We start from the raw sequence: 20,912 nt of genomic DNA on the forward strand, positions 1-20,912 counted from the left end.
GGATTACCGTGGTACCTCAGGTTAAGTACTTAATTCATTCTGGAGGTCCGTACTTAACCTGAAAATGTTCTTAACCTGAAGCACCACTTAAGCTAATGGGGCCTCCCACTGCTGCCGTGCCGCCGCCACCACGCGATTTCTGTTCTCATCCTGAAGCAAAGTTCTTAACCCGAGGTACTATTTTTGGTTTAGCGGAGCCTGTAACCTGAAGCGTATGTAACCCGAGGTACCACTGTATTATTTGGTATGAGGGAAGCATTCTATCATGTTAGCCCCACCTGGAAATAGAACATAACGTAACATTCTTCTTTGTATCTCCTCACCTTCTTTGGTTTCAGGCAGGAAAAATGACCCCCTTCCCAACTGTGGCCCTCCTCCTCCTCCTCTTTGTGGTGGGCTACGGATCGTCGGAGAATTCCAGTACCTCCAGAGGGTGCGGCCTGGACCTTTTCCCTCAATATGTCTACCTGTGTGACCTGGATGCCATCTGGGGGATCGTCGTGGAGGCGGTGGCCGGAGCTGGAGTCTTGACGACGCTGCTCCTCATGCTGATCTTGCTGGCAAGGTTGCCATTCATCAAGGAAAAAGAGAAGAAGAGCCCCTTAGGGGTCCACTTCCTCTTCCTCTTTGGGACCCTGGGCCTCTTCGGGTTGGCCTTCGCCTTCATCATCCAGGAGGATGAGACCATCTGCTCGGTCCGCCGTTTTGCCTGGGGGGTCCTCTTTGCGCTCTGCTTCTCGTGTTTGCTTGTCCAAGCCTGGAGGCTACGGAAACTCGTCCGGCACGGCAAGAGCCCGTCCGGGTGGCAGCTGGCCGGTGTCGCCGTCTGCTTTGCGCTGGTCCAAGTCATTATCGCAGCAGAGTGGATGATACTGACAGTCGTGCGGGACGGGAAACAGGCCTGCCGTTACGAGCCGATGGATTTCGCAATGGCTTCCATCTACGTTATGTTTCTGATGGTGCTGGCCCTGGGCTTTTCTTTCTTCACAGTGTGCGGGAAGTTTAAGAAATGGAAGAAGAACGGCGTGTGCCTCATTCTAACCAGCTTTTTCTCAATCCTCCTTTGGGTTGCTTGGCTGACTATGTACCTCTATGGTAATAATGAACTGAGGAGAAGAGACCAATGGAGTGACCCCACGCTGGCAATAGCACTGGTGTCTAGTGGTTGGGTCTTCGTGATCTTCCACGCTATCCCGGAGGTTCACTGCTCCATCCTCCCATCCCAGCAGGAAAACACACCTAATTATTTTGATACTTCGCAACCGCGGATGCGGGAGACTGCTTTTGAGGACGACCTGCAGCTTCCGCGGAGCTACATGGAAAACAAAGCCTTTTCGATGGATGAGCATAATGCAGGTAAGACGCTTAAACCACAATGTGTTCTGTGCAGGGCAGGGATGGGTCTCCCGCAGCCTTCAAAATTGTTGTAGGGACTACAGTTCCCATCATCCCTGCCCATCGGCTGTGCTGTCTAGGACTGAGGGAGAGTTGGAGTCCAGCAAAATTTGGATGGCTACAGGTTACCCATCCCATATTTAGGGCATTATAATAAAGATGTATTTGGCAGGCGGGAACGCGTTCTGTAGAAAGGAAATTGTGGTGGCAAGTTTTGAGGTGGTGAGACAGTCTATTTGACCACATGCTCCAAATGTCTCCATAGTTGCCTTTGGAGGAGATCTAAGGGATGTTGCAGATCCACTAGAACTTACATTTTTGTAGTTAAATGGGCAGTGGGTGCATAATATTTATAGTTCACATGAGACGGCATCTAGTTGGGTGAGACAATTCTGCCGGTTGCCGCTGGCGTGGCTGGTCCTGCTGTGTTAGAATGACAAGCAATGTTGGAAACACTGATATATAAGCTAGGCGGCAAATGGCTCCGTAAACCAAGGTTGCCGTTGGCAAAATGGATTATCTAGTTGCCATTTGGGGGCAAGGTGGCTCTAAAGTCTTTATTTTTCAAATGATGGACTGACTGTGACTGATTAAACATCTGGCTAGTTCAGATGACACCCTTGAGCTAGGTTAAGAACTTTGAGAACTCGGAGAAGAAAAGTCACTTGATCCAGGGACAGCCCACATATATATTGGCCTGTTCCGACCTCCTTTTCTTAATGGTGACTGCTCCTGCTCAGGCTGCACAGAAAAAGCAGTTTGGTTCCAGAAACTCATTCCAATTGTGCAGATGAAATATAACTGATGGAATTCTACAGGATGGGGTAGAAGTTGTGTGAAAACAGTCCAGATCCCAGCTGGTGGAGATGTCAGGTGCCATCCTGGCACCCAGGCATCTTCGCTTTGTCACAAGTGGTTGAAAGCCAGGTGCAAAATGCGCCTGGCGCCTGGCTAATTTCGAACATGGCTTTTGAGGTCAGGTGACCAGAATTGTGAAACATATTCCAAATGCAGTCACATCATAGCATCTTTTGTGGGTTTTTATGCTTCCTTATAGTATAACACTTTCCCCCTCCTCAGATTCTGTGATCAAGTTACCGTATACACTACAGCTAGGATAGCTTGTCTTATGCTCTGTGCTACTGACTTTTGAGAGGCTAAATGCTTCCGAATGCTGTTTCTGAGCTGTAAGGTGGCAAGAGCAACCAGCTCTGGTGTGGGGTTCAATATTCTAACAAGGTAGGGAAAGAAAAGGAAACATTTGTGATTGGTTAGGAGCACATCCTTGCATTGGAGAAGATAGTGCAGGTCAGGTTGTTACAGAATAAATGGATCCCTGCTGTACATACAGCAGGCAGAGAAGTTTTGAAGGATGTGCAATGGGCATTGTTCAGGCTGTAATAGGAACATCAGCAGGGCCTTGCTGGGTCAGGCCAAGAGTCCAGCATCCTGGGGCACTTCCAGATGTACCGTTAGCGGCACTATAACTGTTTGGGATCCCCCCCACCTGCATTACATCAATTTATCACTATTCCGGAATACTGCAGTCATCAAACCAGTTTTTCTTCTATCCCAGAAAAATGCAACCTTTGTGAAAGACCTGGAATATGTTCTGCAATATGTCCGTTGTGAGGAAGGTGCCTTGTGCAATTTCCCACATTTTGTCCGGCATTTGGGGTGTGCTTTAAGCAGCTTCTGTTTCGTGCCGTTTCTAAGAGGATTGGACCAATTCATGGAGGATAAGCCTATCAATGGCTACTATGCATGATGACTATACTCCACGGCTGAAGGCAGCAATGCTATTGAATACCAGTCGCTGTGAACCGCAGGAAGGGAGACTCCTCTCATCCTCCGGTCCTGCTTGCGGGTTTCCCAGACGCATCTGGGCAACAGGGTAACAGGATGCCGGACCAGATGAGCAACTGGCCTGGTCCAGCAGGTCCTTCTTATGTTCTTACATTCCCCCTTGTGCTTTTTTGACAAGGGGTTATCCATAGCTAAGACCCAAACAGTGAACTCAAGAAGTTCCTGCAGCCTGACCTCAGGAATCCTGCGAATGCGCTATCGATACCCTGTATTGCCCACTTGAAACTCCCAACGTTTGCCGGTTGAATGAACAAGAGAATGGACGTGACGTGGCTGCAGCCACAAAACGTTTCTCAGTGTTGGAAACTCTTGATAAATAAGCTAGGCGGCAAATGGCTCCGTAAACCAGGGTTGCAGTCACCAAAATGAAATGTCCAATTGCCGTTTCTGAGCAAGGTGGCTCTAGAGTCTTTTTTTTTCTTTTTTTCAAATGATGGACTGACTGTGATTGATTATAATCAGTTAAATTAACTGATTATAATTATCAGTTAAACATCTGTCTAGTTCAGATGACACCCTTGAGCTAGGTTAAGAACGTGAGGAACTTAAAGAAGAAAAGTCACTTTATCCAGGGACAGTCCACATGTATACCGGCCTGTTTCTACAGGATGTGGTATTAGTGTGTGAGGACAGATCCAATGACCCCCAGGCATGCACCACCAGATAATGGAGATGTCAGACACCATCCTGGCACCCGGGCATCTTCACTTGGTCACAAGTGGCTGATAGCCAGGTGCAAAATTTGCCTGGCACCTGGCTAATTTCAAACACTGTTTCCAATCTGAACACATCCTGTCATTGGTGTGTATAAGGAAAAAAGCACCATCATCCTCAAAAAACAACAACAGTGGTGTGTATCTGTTGGTGTGGACAACATGCTACAAATTTTCTCCCATAAACATTGGAGTGGCCAGCAGCCATTTTGTTCTAAACAAAGCATCTGCAGGAGCCACCCAGATGATTCTGGGATGTGATTCTTACTTATGAGGAGTACTGTAAGAGACTCCTTCTTTACAGTTGTGCAATGTTGGCAGGCATGTGCCTAAGGGGTAGAAATGATCTGTACATCTTGTGCAGCCCCCAGCACTCAGTTTGGATGCTGATGTAATAGTCATAAAACACGGGGCCATTTGCTTGCAGAGCATTGTGCTGTACCACTGAGCTGTGTCTCGCTTCTCGTATCACCTTTCCGACACTTGGGTTGGGGACGGAGTCTCCAACGGAGCAATCTTTTTGAGAGCTGAGCGCCACTCAGGCCTGCAGTGACCGCCCCAGATTGCCAAGGATGACAGCCATGTAATTCAGCTTAAAGGGACGAGGCTAATCAACCAGGAGCCTGTTCCCGCTGTGAAAAGATTATCCTGTCAGGCTCAGGAGAGAGACACACATGCAGTAATCCAGGCATACCCTCCATCCCATCTGCTCGGACATTAAGGATGTAGCAGGAGCAACAGTTTTGTCCAAACAGAGACAGCTTGGCAGCTTAATAATAATAATAATAATAATAATAATAATAATAATAATAAATTTATTATTTATACCCTGCCCATCTGGCTGGGTTTCCCCAGCCACTCTGGGCGGCTTCCAACAAAGTACAGTGGTACCTTGGGTTACAGACGCTTCAGGTTACAGAGTCCGCTAATCCAGAAATAGTACCTCAGATTAAGAACTTTGCTTCAGGATGAGAACAGAAATTGTGCGAACAGTTTCAGGTTAAGAACGGACCTCCAGAACGAATTAAGTTCTTAACCTGAGGTACCACTGTATTAAAATACTATAGCCTGTTAAACATTAAAAGCTTTCCTAAAGAGGGCTGCCTTCAGATGTCTTCTAAAAGTCTGGTGGTAGTTCTTCTCTTTGACATCTGGTGGGTTCCACAGGGCGGGTGCCACTACCGAGAAGGCCCTCTGCCTGCTTCTCTGTAACTTGGAGTTCCTAGGGCATTCTCTCCAATCATCCCTGTTGCTCACCCCACTTCCGAGCAGTGAGAAATTTCAGGGTTACAGTGCTTATCCTGGGTTTGGTTTCCCTTAAAATTAGGTTACTAGAGCCTTTGTTATTTTTGTGATTGTTTTGGTGGTGATGCCTGTGATGCCTAACCTGTGTTTCTCGCTATGAGAATTGCCTTCACCTCCTCTTAGTCCCACATGGCATGGCCAGTACTTAGGGATGATGGGAGTTGTAGTACAACAACCCCTGGAAGCCCACACCAACTATCTAAAAACAAAGTGTGTCTTTTCTTTTCCTTTGAATGATTGGTGACATAAAAAGCAGCTTTATAAGTTGTTTTCAGCTGTGTTTAATGTGTTTTAATGTGGTAACCTATCTTGGGATCCGTCTAGTTCAGTATTGTCTACACGGTCTGTCAGCAGCTCGGTGGTTTGAGGCAAGGGCATTCTTCAGCTGTTTAGTATGCGAGTAAGCAGCCACCGCCAATTTAAATCTTTGTTTCCTCAGCACAACTCTGAATTTGGAGTGCTCCATGTCAAAATGTTTGTAGTGAGATGACAGGTGAGTTCTGAAAGCTTTTGAAGATACTGGCTTGTTGGGGCTGGTTTTCCCACACCCCAGATCCCACGAGAGACTGCTGATTTTGTCACATGGCTGAATTCTGGTTCATTTGGAAGTTGACTTCTAAAGCCTTGTCTTTACTTTTTTCCCATCGTCTTTGAATTCTTACTACATAGAAACAAATGAGAACTTACCACTCCTCCTTAACATATTGGATTGTAGAGATATAGCACCTTGGGAAGGACTGCGGCTCAGTGGTAGAACATCTGCATTGTATGCAGAAGGTGCCAGGTGGAGTCTCAACCTGGCAGCTCCACGTAGGGGTCGGAGATGGACCTAGAGACCCATCAGTGCTGACAATACAGACTTAGGTGGACCAGTGGTCTGACTCAGTATCATGAAGGCCCATAGCTGAGTGGTAGAGCATTTGCTTTGCATTTGGAAGGTCCCAGGTTTGATCCCCGGCTTCTCCAGTTTGAGAAGAACTGTGTCTGAAACCCTGGAGAACCAGTGCTAGTCAGTGATGCTCTGGGATGTGGAACCTCAGGTCCTGGGGTCAGACATGGCCTTCCAGGCCTCTCTATCTGGACATCAGGGACCAGTGTTCAAAATTAGTCAGGCGCCAGGCGCATTTTGCACCTGGCTATCGGCCACTGGCGACCAAGTGAAATTGCCTGAGTGCCAGGATGGCATCTCCACCATCTGAAGGCGCATGCCTGGGGATCACTGGATCTGGACTGTTTCCACACACTGATACCACATTCTCTTAATACAATAAAGCTATCTGGACAAACTCTAAAAACAGCAAAAGCAACGTTTCATCAAATATTAAATTGCTCTTCCATAAAGGACCATGCTACACCTCAGGGAAAGCTTTCCTAGGCAGAAATGTGTTCAGTAGGCACCAGACTATCCATAACAGGTTTAAGAGGGCAGTGAAGGAGGAGAGGTTGTTGCCATGTGCAGAAATGAAATAGGGGGATGACCAAATAAAAACCAGAAGTTCGGGGTGTCTGTGGTGTCTCAAATAAAAGCAATCCTCTTTATTCAATAGCCAATGGTCCAGCAAGAGAGGATTTATATTTCTAGTGTAAGAGGCTGCTGGGATTTCTTCTGGGGTGAAATTTTTGCCCAGATGCAGAAGAGGTTGCTGTGCAACGCCTTCTGATGTGCCTAGCAGTGAAGTATGCAGTCCTTGGCTGTCCATTATTTTAATGTCTTTTGGCTGTCCAGTTAACTTTGTCCTTTGATACAGAAGTAACACAAAATTCTAGCTAATAAGGAACAACTGAAAATTGGTCACACTGCTGGAACCAACCACATTACAGGTCACTACCATCAAGTAGCCAATCAGATTACAAGTGGGCACCCGCTGGCAGAATTCCATGGAAGATTAATCGCTGTTCACCTGCACTGAACCCATCAGTGGGTAGATTTAAATGTGCACTACCGCTGCCTGGAAAGTGTGTCTGTCCTCTGCCCCCTTGGTTGTTTTTGCCTCAGATTAACATGGAAAGGAAAGCCTCTCCCCAACATCTGCCTAAGTCTGAAGATTTGTGATTCTTTCATGTCAGTCAATATTTTCACCATCTGCATTGAAATTTGCAGATTGCAGCAAGCTTGCTGGATGTTATTTCACAAAGGCGATATAATAATTATGTATATAGAATATATTGGGAGCTTCACAATGGTATGGGATATGGGAAAACAAATATTGCCTGACCACCCATCTTTTTTGCTGTGACCAAAATTGAGAGCTCCTCCTTTTGTAAAACATCTGCAATACTATATACATTCGTCTAGGCATGACAGCACAGTGGGGCTTCCTTCTGAGTCAACAAGGAGGATTGTCATGCACTTCTGTCAGCAAAGTGGGAAAATATTTGCTCTCTGCTGTCCCAGAAGCAGTGGAGGCTGCTCCATTAGAGTGAATGGAGCTCTGCCCCACCAGCCTCAACCTCTCTCCAGCCATCCTCCAACTGCCTACCTCCTCTGTGTTGCCCTTGTAGAGTTCAGCAGGGAGGAGGATGGGACAAAAGTAGGCTCTAGCCCTGCCTGCCATTGGTTCTGGCTCCCCCTACTGTTGGTCTTCCAACCGTCCACCCTACCAGTCCCAATGGGCGCCAGCCATCACTATTAGTCAGAAGACAAGAGTCTATCTAATGGGCTTAAGTAGATTTAGGTGGGTAGATTTCAGTGAAACATTAGGAAGAACTTCTCTTAAGCAGATATTAAAAAATGGTGTAGATTGGGAGAAATGCACAATAAAATGTTAATGAATTTTTATTAGGATTTTTTTCTTTTTTTAAAAAAAGAAACTGCAAATACTTTCACAATGTTTTGAATTGCTTTGACTCTTTTCTGTAGAGTTTAATTCATCAGCTTTTTATTTCATTGTGGTGTAACTTTATCAGCTTTGTAGCTTTCTGAACTGGTACTTTATAAGAGAGATAAATCGATATGAAAAACCTCATGAAATGAAAAGTAAACAATTGTTTTTGGGGGACGGCTGGACAGCAAGCTGATGTAGAAATGTGAAGAACTAAATTTAAGATTGGAAAAATGAGAAACTGAGAGAAACTGAAATCACTAGATTTTCCCATCTCTAGTTGCCATCTATGAAGTTTAGGAATAAGGTTTTCCTGTTAGTCTTTGTACTTCCATGTGATGAAATATTTGGGCAGATCCACATTATAAATAAAATTATTATTATTACTATTATTATTATTATTATTATTATACATTTGAAGTGCATTCAGTGCATCTTTAAAGCACACATCTTTCCCCAAAGCATCCTGGGAACTGTAGTTTACCCCTCACAGACCCCAAGCAAACTACAGATCCCATGATTCTTTGGGGGACATCTTGTGCTTTATATGTGCTTTGGATGCGCTTTAAATATATGGCATGGATAGGATATGCTCTGTTTCAATACTCAAAGGTGGTATTATTCCTTTCATTTCCGAGGTTTAGGATGTGAGTGCAGGTGATCCTTAGGTAATCAAAACAGTAGTAAAGAGGGAAGGTATCAGCAGGTTTCTGGGAGGGAGCAGAGATCCCAAAGGTTTGCAGAGGTACATAAAATCTTTAGAGTTGGGGAAAATAAGGCAAGAGTGTAGTGGAGCCCAGAAATGGCCCAATGAAGACTGGGCATGGTCAGTGATCACAGAACATTGACTGGTTGCTGGAAAGTGACATGTGTGGAAAACCTGGCAAGGACTGAGATAGAATGGAGTTGGCTGGAATCCTCGATGGGGAGCACTTTACGCTGCAACACTTGCATTAGCACCCACAGCGGCCACTAGGATGTCAACCTGCTCGCAGACATCCCAGAGGCATCTGGTGGGCCAGTAAGGGAAGCAGGATACAGTTCTTTTTATATATATATTTCCAGAATGCAAACATCTTTCTTTTACCTGTCTTTTCTTTCTCCCCACCCCAAAATATACCACACACAGCTTTGCGGACTGCAGGATTTCGCAACGGCAGCCTGGGTAGCCGCCCCGGCGCCCCCTTTAGAAGCAACGTCTACCAGCCCACTGAGATGGCAGTTGTCCTGAATGGTGGGACTGTAAGTATCAAAATGTGACTCTAGAAGATGCTGCCTTTTAGGGTGAATGCCCAACCTCTGGTTTCAACTCAGAACTTTATTCAATTGGATGCTTACGCATATTTGGGGAGGCAGGATAGACTGGGGACATGAACAGTTCAAATAATAACTATTGCATGCAGTCCTTCAGAAGATGACTTAAATTCCAAATTTTCCTGACATTGTCGGGACGTTTAAGCTTTTCCTGCTAAGATTGTTCGTTTCAGGATTGGTCCAAACAATGCCATCCGCCCGCCCCCCCCTTAAATGAGTTATATCTCAATGTCCACCATTAACAGCAATTCAGGTGTCTGGTTTTTTATTTTTTTAAATTGCAACACACATATGGGTTTTGTTTCTTTTTTGAAAAGCCAGCACTTTCCCTACAAAGGCCCTCTTTCGCTGAGGACATTGCCACCTTTCCTTATGATAGTTCCACACACACACACACACACACACACACACACACACACACACCTGTGCTGAGCTCCTGATAGAAACACACTGCTCCAAACAGAAGCCTGCACAAGAGAGTTCGCTCAAACGGGTCTGCGTGGCCTTGGGACGCGAGCTGCTCTCTTAATCCGCAGCCAGGTCACTGCGAGAGTGGCTTACGGAGAGATCTGGAGCCAAACAGCCTCCTTACATCTCATTTGCATTGTGTGTGTTTAAGTGCGCCCAAGAAACTCCACAGGCCGCTTTTCTGTGTGCTCACTCTCTCCGGCTTGCTGGTGAAAGGAAAACGCTCATCCAACCCCCCACCCACTTTTTAAAAAATTTCCATGCCTACATACATGCTGCTTAAAAGGCCACTCATGAGCCAGCTTCTGCTCCATGCAAATTGGGCTGTTTTCTTTTCTTATCATTGGGGGGTTTTGCTGATACCATAATGCAGATTTACACACAATCTTTTTTTAATTTATTTTTTGAAATGCACAAATATTATCATCTGTTTGTAAGGTCCTCAGCCTGCTGCCAGCCCTGTTCACTCGACGGGAGGGGGGGTGTGGAGAGACACTGTTGGACAGAGCCCCTGTGAGGATGTAACCAGTTGGAGGGGGAGCTCAAGAGTGGCTCTCTGTAGCTAATACTGCTCTGAGCTAATGCCATTCTGAGCTGCAATAAGCTGCCCTCTCCCTCCCTCCCCAAGCCACAATGTAGTTGATTATACTGGCTGCAACCTGGCTTTTGATCGCTAGGTCTGAAAGAGGCAGTTTGCTTTTGTGGCCTTTCCCTAGGAGTCAACGTTAGATTTAGAAATATCCGCTAAGTGCCACGATTGAGGCTGAGATTTGCACACCACAAGACTAAAATCTAGTGGGGGGGGGGTTCAGTTTATTCACTCAATATCCATTACCCACAAAAAAATATTTTTTAAAGTTGAGTTTCTTCCCCTCCTCGTTTGGAGGTGCCTGTGCTTTGGGCAATGGAAGCTGGTCCAATACACTGACCTCAGTCAGCTCCCATCTGTCTGCCTTCTTACATACAACCGGTCCAGCTGGTGCCCCGGCTATCACTTTCCTCCTCATCTCAGATTTGCCCTTGTAGGAGGATGGAGACCAAACTAGGACCAAACTATTAGCTCTAGCGCCACCTACTGTTGGCTTCCCTGCCTTCTGGCCTACCAGTCCCAGTGGGTACCAGCCAATACAAGCGTTGACCCAGCTCACTGAAGTAATCAGCTGGAGTCTGGCCTGTACCATTTCCAGGCTGCATGACTGAAAGCTATCATGTCTGAGGGGAAGACTAGTCTAGAACCCTTCTTCTTGGGAGACATCATAATTTGGTGGTCCCGAATTCATTCCCTGAAATATTCTCCAGAAGGGATGGGGGAAAGGGCTGGAGATCCCAGAAGCTAGAATTTGGTGTTTTTGTCCTTCAGTAGTAGAATGCTGCTTCATAATGTTCATAAAGAAAAGGATGAAGGACCTGGTATCCAGCCCAGAGGTTGTCCACCTCGCTGACAGCTAGGTCTTCGCAGAGCATGTTACAAAAACCCCTTGAGTTGTCTCCAAGTGAGCCCTATTCAGAGCAGGCCGGCTGAAAGTCGCGGACCAGCAGTGATCATGCCCATTAATTCCAACTCTTGAGTACGACTTAACATTGGCTACAGCCCTTAGCATACTGACTGACCATGGTGTTAATTTGGGATGGCTCTGTGTGCTTTTGTGTATATCATGCAGCCTGTCTTAAGTGATTTCTTAATGGTCTAGAATGCTTAGTTATGGCTTTATTATCCTTATTTCCAGATTCCAACTGCTCCACCAAGTTACACTGGAAGACACCTTTGGTGAAAAAGCTTATAGGCTGTAGAGGATGAGAAAGAGAGACAGATTTTATTTCCTGGCAGTGTGCGTTGTTTTATTTTTTTCTGAGGGAAGAGTGAATAATCCTAGCACAGGACACCAGCAGTGCGGGAGCAGGGGACCCATCCACGAAGCATGGGAGATCCTAGACCGGATAGCTTGTTGTTGTTTTAAAAATAAAAATTAAAATGTGAGCGCCGTTTGAATTGATAAGCTAACCACAAAAGCAAAACCTCTGCAGTGAAATATAAGCTAAAACTAAGTTTAAAAATAGACGTAGGCGCACTCTTCCAAAAATAAAAACGGGAGAAAGGGGACACAGTGTTCAGAAATGGCAAGGCAACTCTCTGCTGCAACCAGAATGCAAGGCAAATATGACCTTTGTCTGGCCATCCAAGTTTTGAGATGAAGAGGATAGAGCAAAAAAAGTCCTTAATTCAGATTGCCGCTGCTCTCAGCCCGGCAGGCTTTCTTACAACTTAACTGGCCATCTTGGAAAGGAGAGAGTGGTCATAGGGTAAAAAAAATAACAAATAAAATTATATCCATCTAGAATAGTGTTTCCTGACCATCCCAGGCCCTTTTTAGAGGTCATTTCTCACTCCAAAATGAAGGAAAGTACCACTGTGTATATACTGGGTTTCTAAGGCCAGCCGTACAAGGGTGAGGAACCAACTTTGTTATTTTAGAAAGTGCAGGCTGGTCCATGGCGGCTGGCCTGCCTTTCTTCCCCCCGGAAGCACCCCAGCAACCTTCCTGCAGAAAGGGGGCGGGGCTGTGTTTGCTCCGCCTCTTTTGCACACGGCAATGTCGAAGGCAGCACTTGCTATTAAATCGTGTTGTGCAGAAGGGGTTGGGAGAGAGAGGGCAGGCCAAGGCTATTGTGGCTCATAAGTGTGTCCAAGAAATGGAACCAGACACACAGGAAATCTAGGAAAGTTGAGGCGCCCCTTGGGCAGGGTTCACTAAAAAACATTGGATTCCCCCATCACTCTCCTCCCAACTCCAGTTTAGCACTGGAGTCTCATTGACTGCAATGGGTTGTTCATTTCCTTGTATGCTTTTTTTTTAACAGAGGATTTTATTCCTTTGTGTGTTTTCTAATGGGATTATTTTCATGTGGGGGTTGGGAACAAAGTGTGTGGTTGTTTCCCCACCCCGTTTCACCAGAGGGTCCCATGTGCCTGCCTGCCTTTTCACATTTTTATGGTTTTAATGATGTTCGCCAGAGCATCCCTTCATTTGTTTAGCATCGAACGCATATTGGGCATGTGAACAGCCATCACATCCTCCAGTCAAGCCAGCATTGTGCCCTGCTTTCCTGCAGAAAAAAAAGCAATTGAGGTTTGCTTGTGTTTTTTTTTCTAAACACACACACACACACACACACACACACACACACACATTACATGAAGTTGCAAAGTATGCGGAAGAATGGAATTCTTTTGCATCTGTTCTCATTAATATATATCTATTTTCAAATGGTGAATATAAATGATAATATAACAAAATAAAGACCACATAACAGAGTAGCTTTGCAAGGCTGTCTCCTGCAAAGGAAAGAAGACAGGTTTTTTTTTTACTTTGGGAAATGTCCCTGGTTTCTTTACTATAAGCCTGATCTTGTTAATTTTGGCCTAGTTCTCATTGAGGTCACCAACTCGTCGTTTGGGTAGTACCACTTCAGACTTAACAACCGGTTTTTAACAACAGTTTTCTGGCAGAGGGTGGGTGGCCACAAATCAGGGATGTTGGAGGTATTTGGAATAGATCAGGTGGTTTGGATTCAGTGACGTCTGGAGCACTCTTCCAATGCTTGTAAGGAGCTGGAGGCTCATTTGATTGAAAACTCTTCTATGCAATGGACATTCCTTGCCTGAAGAAAGCCAGCAAGTTGGGGAAAACCCTGCCATGCTATGTTTCTATATGCAGGGGTTTCTATTCATTTGTGATTAGGAGAACTCCACCCTAGATCTGGCACTGCTCTTAGATTCTCAGGTGGTGGTGTTAAGCAGAAGTAATTTTCCTCTGCTCTGCCTGGTGTGCCAGCACCACCTGTTCTTGGAAAAGGTGGAATCTGGCCCTGGTTACACCTGTGTTTGGCATAGCAAGGCTGGAGTACTGTTCCACGCTGTCTGTGGGGCTGTCCTTGGAGAGTGACCAAAAGGTGTCGGTGGTTCAAAACACAGCAGCTGTGGAAGCCAATCTGAGGGGTCATTTTCTTTTGTTCTTGTACCAGCTTGAAGCTTCTGGAAAACCATTGGCAGTGAAAAAAGATAATCCCAGGTTGGGTGGGGGAAAGTAGTAAGCATTTTCCTGTGTTAGAATCTGGGCACAATCCATTACATCTAAAGTCCAATTAGGGTGAGGGCAGGGTGGGTGACTTCTATGGCTGCAGGTTCCAGATCTTTATGTCCCCACTCCTGTGAGTCAACCCACCTGTCAGTCACCAGACCTCAGATGATTGGCAGGAGGGTTTATCCCACTCATCAAAAAATTTCCATTGACACCACTGCTAAAATGAAGCTTTCCCTCTCCTCCGTTTTAGCAGAAATTTCAATAGAAGCTACTTGGTACTATTGGAGCAAGGTTCGTTCCCCTCGCCTGTCAGTTCATAGGCTGTGGGAGCGTAGCTTGCTCCACAAAGGGAGCAATTGGGAGCTCATTTCAAGCTCCTGGTTGTTCCTGTGTAGTCATGTAACTTGTCAGGTGTCCGCCAAGCAGCCATGATTCATGAGGAACAGTCTCGCAGGCAAAATTGGGAACACTGCCACATCAAATCTGACCTGTGGGCCAGAAGTTCCCAATCTCTGGCTTAGGACCAAGACACGTTAAGGCAAGGGTAGCTAAACATCAGGGATGATGGTATTGTTTTGGTCCAACATCATCCCTAGGGCCCCACGTTCATTACCCCTTTCTTAGGAAGAGAAGGCCCTTAAACCTTACCTGAGCTCATTTGTCCAAGGTTTGGATGATGGGACCAAAGGAAAGGGCCTTCTCTGTGGTAGCACACAGACGACTGAGTCTTTTGTTTTGCCTCATCCATTCACTCAAGCTCTCCTGCGATCAGGTGAAGAGACTTTTTTTATTTAGAAAAGCATTGGACTTTTATGTTTTGATCTCTCTCAGTCTTCCTGCTCTGTTGTTTTGTGGGGAGTGGGAAATTGATGCTGTTCTTGCTCTTGTATTCATGATTTGATTGTATTATTTGAACGCCTCTTTTCTGTATCGTCATTGTTGTTTAAGATCATGTCTGCCACCTCTAGCTGCTCCCGTTGGAAGCAAAGGGCGAGGCATAAAGCCCCAAAATAGAGACATGAATTAAGATGTTCTACCTGCAGTCTGAAATAGTACCTTCACCTCAATGAGAACTAGGCCTTTAATGTCCATGAGTAGCCTCATTGACCCTGGCTGGTCTATTTAGTAGCAAAAGGGGTACAAGATCAGGATTTTTGTGATACACACTTACATATTCTAAAAGAAAGTATACATTGCCATTCTTGCCATGATTATCTTACCAAGTCCCATCCCTCCATCCCCCGGACTAGGTAATAGCAATAACTTTTTTGTTGTGCACAAACAGTTGCTTTATGTGCTCTCAACAGAAAAGAACCACACAAGGTGAATGCATTCAGAAAATGTATAAATATTAGTGTTGCATTTTATTGAGATTTGAACAGGTTGGGTCTCATTTTATCACTATATAAAATATTAGCTGGTGCTTTCATGTGTGGGTTTTATTTTAAGGGAAATGGAAAAAGTGCAGTTTGAAAAAACGGACTTTTCTTAAACTTCTATTATTAAAAAACACACACACATAAGATGCACATGGCATAAATGGCAAAACAATTTTCTTTTTCCCAGCTGAGTGTTGATATATTTTTGGAAGCGATTGGGTTGGTGGTGTTTCTTTTTTTAATTATATGGGGGTGGGGGGCTGACTTTAAAGAGGAAAAAAAATACTTTCAAGGAGTGTAATTTAAGATGTTCAATGTTTGTTTGTTTGTTTTTTAGACAAGAAGGGATTTAGCAATCCTGCTTCCCCTTAAGTCAATGGCAGTTTGGGATCTTAAAGACAGGGCTGGATCCTGCAAACACAGGACTTCCCTTAACCACTCATGTCAACCCGAGCCTTGCTTCATAGTGGTGGGAGGTGTGCAGATTAAACCTTAATAAAATAAAATAAATAAAATAAGGGATTGATTCATTTTCCCAGCAAGTTAGTTTTGGAATGAATTTATATTTTTGTCAGTCTGTAACTTGTGATGTCAGATTCTGCCACTACCACACCCCCCCCCAAAAAAATACCACTTGTTGATTTTTTTAAAAAAGGGGCACTTTTATGTTAAGTTATATTTTTGTTAATGTAACGAAGTTGTTTATACTTTTGCCTTTTGAGGAAAGTGATTACGAATGTAAAGCATCTGTAACTCCACAACAGTAAGCACAACAACTTGGGGCGGGGTGGGATTTTGTTTCACTGCAACTCACTCTAGGAAGCGTAAAAGCTACTATGTTCTCCATTTTGCCAATCAATAATGCCACTCAAATGGGGTGGGAGGAATATATGTGTATATATATTTTAGGATGCAACCCTATGCACACTTTCCTGAGAGTAAACCCCATTGAATACCATGAAACCTACGTTTGAGTAGTTATGGCAGAATTGTGTTCTATAAGGCACCTTAGACTGTTGACGACATGCTGGTTTTTGAGATGAGCTAGGTGGCACCTCCATAAGCTAGAAGAAAAATGCAATCCATTAAGCAACTACACCAGGGGTCACTATCCTTTTTTGGACCAGGGGTCACATTTTGAGAGATTGCTGGGGGGTGCCTTTCACAAATGGACTGCCAACGGGGTGTGTGTGTGACATAACACAACATGGTTGTCGTGGAAGGCAAGGCGTCACACAGAATTAGAGAGTACAATCAGGGCAAAGCTTTTCCCATGGGAGAAGAGGCTTGTTCTGTTGAATTTCTTCCTGGAAAACAAGGAAGAAGCAAGGAAAGTGCATTAAAGAGGACATGGAAGCAGCAGCTCTTTAGGACCGCAGGGATTCCAATTGCCTGGTGTCCAAGCAGGGTTCTGACTTCGCCCATTGGCTAAGAACACTGGCCGGTGAGAGGAGCCAGGCTGGCTCATTTCACAGAAATGATTGAGAGTTGGTGAACCTTGCACTGCACTGTGCAAAGGATTGCGTCTGCCAGTTGCAAACAGCCTGCACCTATTGGCTTCGGTTGAGCAGCTCTGGTGGGTGAATACATGGAATTTTGGGCATGTGCCCCATCCAGAGCCCCATGAAATTTTGGGATTGAAGCCATTGACTTGGAGTGGCTCTGGTGAGGGCACACGTTAGCCCTGAGCTGTAGATGAATGCTGGTGGCCAACCTGAGTGCACCACCCGGATTAAGGGCTCTCCTGCTATACACCAGCCCTTTTTATACCCTGTGCAAGGAAGATCCAGAGGTTGGGAAGTAGTTTCCACTCCAGCATCTCTTTTCAAGATGGAGAAGGTTTCAAGGGGCACAGATGCCCTTGTCAAAGGATCCTGTGTCTTGCAGGATGCAGTCCTAGATAAACAAGGTGTGTTAAAATTCTAGCTTTAACTGCTAGGCAATGGCATCGTTCTTGGCTTAACTCTGCTTGAGGCTTCTGTTCTAACCAAAGGCAGTACAACTGGAAGCACATGTAGCTTTTATTTAAAAGAGAACAGATTGGACTACTCTTGCCACCTTACCAGATTACACAGCAGGTGCTTTTATTAACTGATGAGAGCCAAGTCTCATTTTTTTTGATAATATATATTTATTAAATGTATTAATGTGCATTTTTTATAATGTCCCCTTTTCCCACTCTGCTGACCGTTGCATACTGTTTAATCTTGTACATCTTTGGAAAGGTTTTCAAGACAATCAAATGTGTACCATAATGACTGTACATAAAGATACGAAATTTAAAACGAAAACAAAACAAAAAAAAGTTGTAAAGCATGGGCAAAGACATTTTATTTTCAAAATGCTGTTCTTAACAAAACAAAACAAAAATAAAGGCTTTACTATTTACTTACAATGTGGTGGTCATTTTGGTTTTGTCCTTCGAAAACGCGAAGGGTTGTTATTTTTGTAACGTTCAAAGAGGCAGTGTCCTGCTCCCTTGGCACAGGTGTTAATGGGGTTCTGGCTAGATCTCTCGAAGGGCTTCCAATGACTTCTCAGCTGCTCATGCCATTGGAACAGGGTGGTAGCGCCACAGCAGCAGCCGCCAACATGGTGCCTCCTGCATGTTGTGGATTACAACTCCCATCAGTGTGATCAGGGGTGATGGGAGTTGTAGTCCAACACCTGGGACAATGGCAGCCTCTTAATGTGGCAGTTTGGGGAGGGAACGCTTCCTTGGATTGCTTGCATAATTTTATTGATTAGTTGCCCGGATGGGGATTATTCTGACTTGGGGTGGAAAGCCTGTGAGCCCCTCCAGCTGCTGTACTGCAATCCCATCCTTCTGGGCCATCGGCTGTGCTAACTGGGCTACGGTACGTCCAACATCCCCATCCTCTAGTATGGTCTCCTGTCTCCAATCACAAGTGGGGATAGAAGCAACCACTCTGATCTAGCTGGGTTTCTCCCCTTACATAAACACTGATGTGTTTGGGTGGCGCATGAGCCACCTCGTGACTGTTTATGCCACTACCTCAATCGGAACATCAGCCAGTGCCTGCATCTCCCTGCTCCGCCTGATTTACAGCCTTCATTCAAACCAGAATACTTAGAACGAACCAATCTTCAATCACACTGAAGTTGATGGGACCAAGATCAGGTTAGATTAAAGGACTGTGGCATTGAGGTCGGCTGTAAATCAGGCTGTCTTACACAGTGATCTTCTTTGAAAAGTGCCGGGGGGATTTTAGCCCCCAAGCTGACCCCAAACACCATTTGGTTACAGTGGAAAACACTTCGCTGAGCCCTGCTCCCTTAATCAGCAGCTGACGGTGACGATTTGGGGCTTTTAAATTAGTATGAAAAGTAGTATCACTGCAGAGCTAAATCACGCGTGGATGCCCAGCTGATCTGCACCATTTGTGGATTCTCATCTGTCAAGACTGGAAGGGTTTGATTTTCTTCCTCTTTCTCTGTGACCATGTTGACTTCTGGCTCCGGCAAGATTTCCACCACTGCCTGTTTTGAGCGAACTGGGCTGGGCTGTACTGAGTCTTCCAGCTTGGTTCCCACTACAAGCAAAAGGACTTTTTTTAAATGCAGAACTTTGTCTCAAACTCCAGACTGGTTATAATAGATGTGTCGACAGAATGTCAAGACTAGGGCCCAGCAGATCTTCTGCCTTCAGATTCCCCACAAAAGTTGCTATGTACACATATTTAAAGCACTCAACGTCTGTGGTAGAGCACTGGTAGATCAGTTGCTCCCCCAAAGAAGCTCAACATCTTGGCTCCCCTAAAAAAAGGGCCACAACTTTGACCTGAACCCCCCAAAAGGGGGTAGATCACTGCCCGTTTTTAACTCTGTGAGTAGATCGCAATGTCTTGGAACTTGGCCACCCCTGTCCTAAAGAATCCCGGGAACTGTAGGTTACCTCTCACATTCTTTACGGAGGAAGGAAATAAACGTCACAGCAACATTTATATTAAGGACTTGTGTGGTCTATTATTTTAGGGGACAAGAGAAGCATCAATAAAAGCCATTTCTTGTGCATTGCAACTCTAAACAAAAAAACAAATAAATGTTAATTCGTGTGATTCAAGAGCAGTGCACCAGCTGGGCAGCTCCATCAGACAAAAGGGCCACAGTTGGTCTTGCCTGTCAGAGTCAACAATGGTAAATGAACAAAAGCCCTGTATCATAATTGCAAATCAGAAGCCCAGCCTCCTACTCGCATTTGCATGGCCTGGGAGGGTTGCAGTAGAAAATATTAGAAGCCTAGGCCAAAGAATGGGCTGGTTCATTCAAGCCGATGTGTGAAATACCTCCCTTTTCAATCATGCCGCCTACTTCGTCCTGTCCCTGGTCTAGCAATCCTGTCTCCCTTCCCACCCAGGCTTTAGCATCTAAACCAGGGATGAACCAGCTTCCACCCAAGGTCCACATTTCCATCAGAGTAACTTTCTGAGGGCCGCATGTCAGCAGTAGGTGAGGCCAGGGGAAAAGTGGGCAGAGCAACGGATGTCTTTCCACACCCACCTGCGTGCCTCTCTGCATCCTCCATTGAGACAAACGGGGCATTTTGGGAGTTCAAGGGTGGGGTCCAGCCAGCCAAAAACACTCAAGAGTGCAAAACAGGGCCAGTGAAGGGTATGGCCTTGGCAGGGGAGTCTTGACGGCCTGATCCAGAGGCCTGGAGGGTAGTTTTCGAAACTCAGTATAATCTAATCACCAAATGGCACCTTAAACCTGGGCTATGGTGGCCACAACAGTGTGTCTAGGCACCATCCCCACCCCCCGGTGGGCTTTATTATTATTATTGTTATTATTCATTTCATTTCTATACCAATTTCTATTTTAGAGAAAAAATCTCAAACTGGTTAACAACACATTAAAACATCAAATAAAACAATCCAGAATAAAACAAATCCAAGCTTCAATGAGAAAACTTCAGATCCTTCGCTAAGTGACATTTGCTTTCCCCATATTTATTTACCTACTTAATTTATATAGCTGCCCTAGAGCAGAAGAGCCCTAAGAAGCCAGGGTGGTGTAGTGGCTAGAGTGTCAAACTAGGATCAGGGTTCAAAGCCCCACTCAGTCATGAATCTCACTGGGTGACCTTGGACCAGTCGCAGCCTCGTAACCTACTTCACAGTGTCGCCATAGGGATTAACTGTGGAGTGGGGTGAGCCATGCACATGGGATATAAATGCAATGAATAAGCTCTTCTGCTTACCTGCTTAAGAAAGCTTGAGGGGCCAGCCAGGTGGAGATATCAGTTGCCAACCAGGCATCCAGAGATCTCCACATGGTCACAGTTGGGCCCACGCCAGCAGGACTCCCTGCTACACGTCCACATCTGTAAGTGTGTGTGTACATGTGCGGTGCAACCCTCCAGCAGTGTTGAAACATGACCATTTTAAGGAACACCGAGGCTAAAATACAGGCCGTCAACCTCAACATCCCTTTTAAAGCGGGTCCTAAATGCAAGTGCTGCTTGCAATAGTCATGTTTTATATCAGGGGGACCGCCAGGTGCTATTGGACTCCAACTCCCATCAGCCTCAGCCAGGATGGAAAAGGG

The 20,912-nt window shown here is 45.3% G+C and overlaps 2 protein-coding genes across 8 annotated transcripts in view; one reads left to right on the forward strand and one right to left on the reverse strand.

The window, feature by feature from the left end:
* Positions 1-17,739, forward strand: part of GPRC5B (G protein-coupled receptor class C group 5 member B) — a 28,481-nt gene extending 10,742 nt beyond the window's left edge. For all 3 annotated transcript variants that reach the window (XM_083474477.1, XM_083474479.1, XM_083474478.1), the window contains exons 2-4: positions 339-1,356; positions 9,231-9,343; positions 11,611-17,739. In XM_083474477.1, coding sequence (XP_083330603.1) covers positions 348-1,356; positions 9,231-9,343; positions 11,611-11,655 — 1,167 coding nt within the window. In that variant the 5' untranslated portion in view covers positions 339-347 and the 3' untranslated portion in view covers positions 11,656-17,739. The remainder of the gene's footprint in view (positions 1-338; positions 1,357-9,230; positions 9,344-11,610) is intronic.
* The window catches only part of IQCK (IQ motif containing K), a 32,892-nt gene continuing 29,630 nt past the window's right edge, over positions 17,651-20,912 (reverse strand). For 4 of the 5 annotated variants that reach the window (XM_083474545.1, XM_083474546.1, XM_083474543.1 and 1 more), the window contains one exon: positions 17,651-18,898. In XM_083474545.1, the coding sequence (XP_083330671.1) occupies positions 18,699-18,898 (200 nt within the window). In that variant the 3' untranslated portion in view covers positions 17,651-18,698. The remainder of the gene's footprint in view (positions 18,899-20,912) is intronic. The other variant, XR_014518925.1, reaches the window with a different exon arrangement.

This window comes from Podarcis liolepis (genome assembly GCF_965112155.1).
Source record: "Podarcis liolepis genome assembly, chromosome: 14".
Taxonomy (NCBI): domain Eukaryota; kingdom Metazoa; phylum Chordata; class Lepidosauria; order Squamata; family Lacertidae; genus Podarcis; species Podarcis liolepis.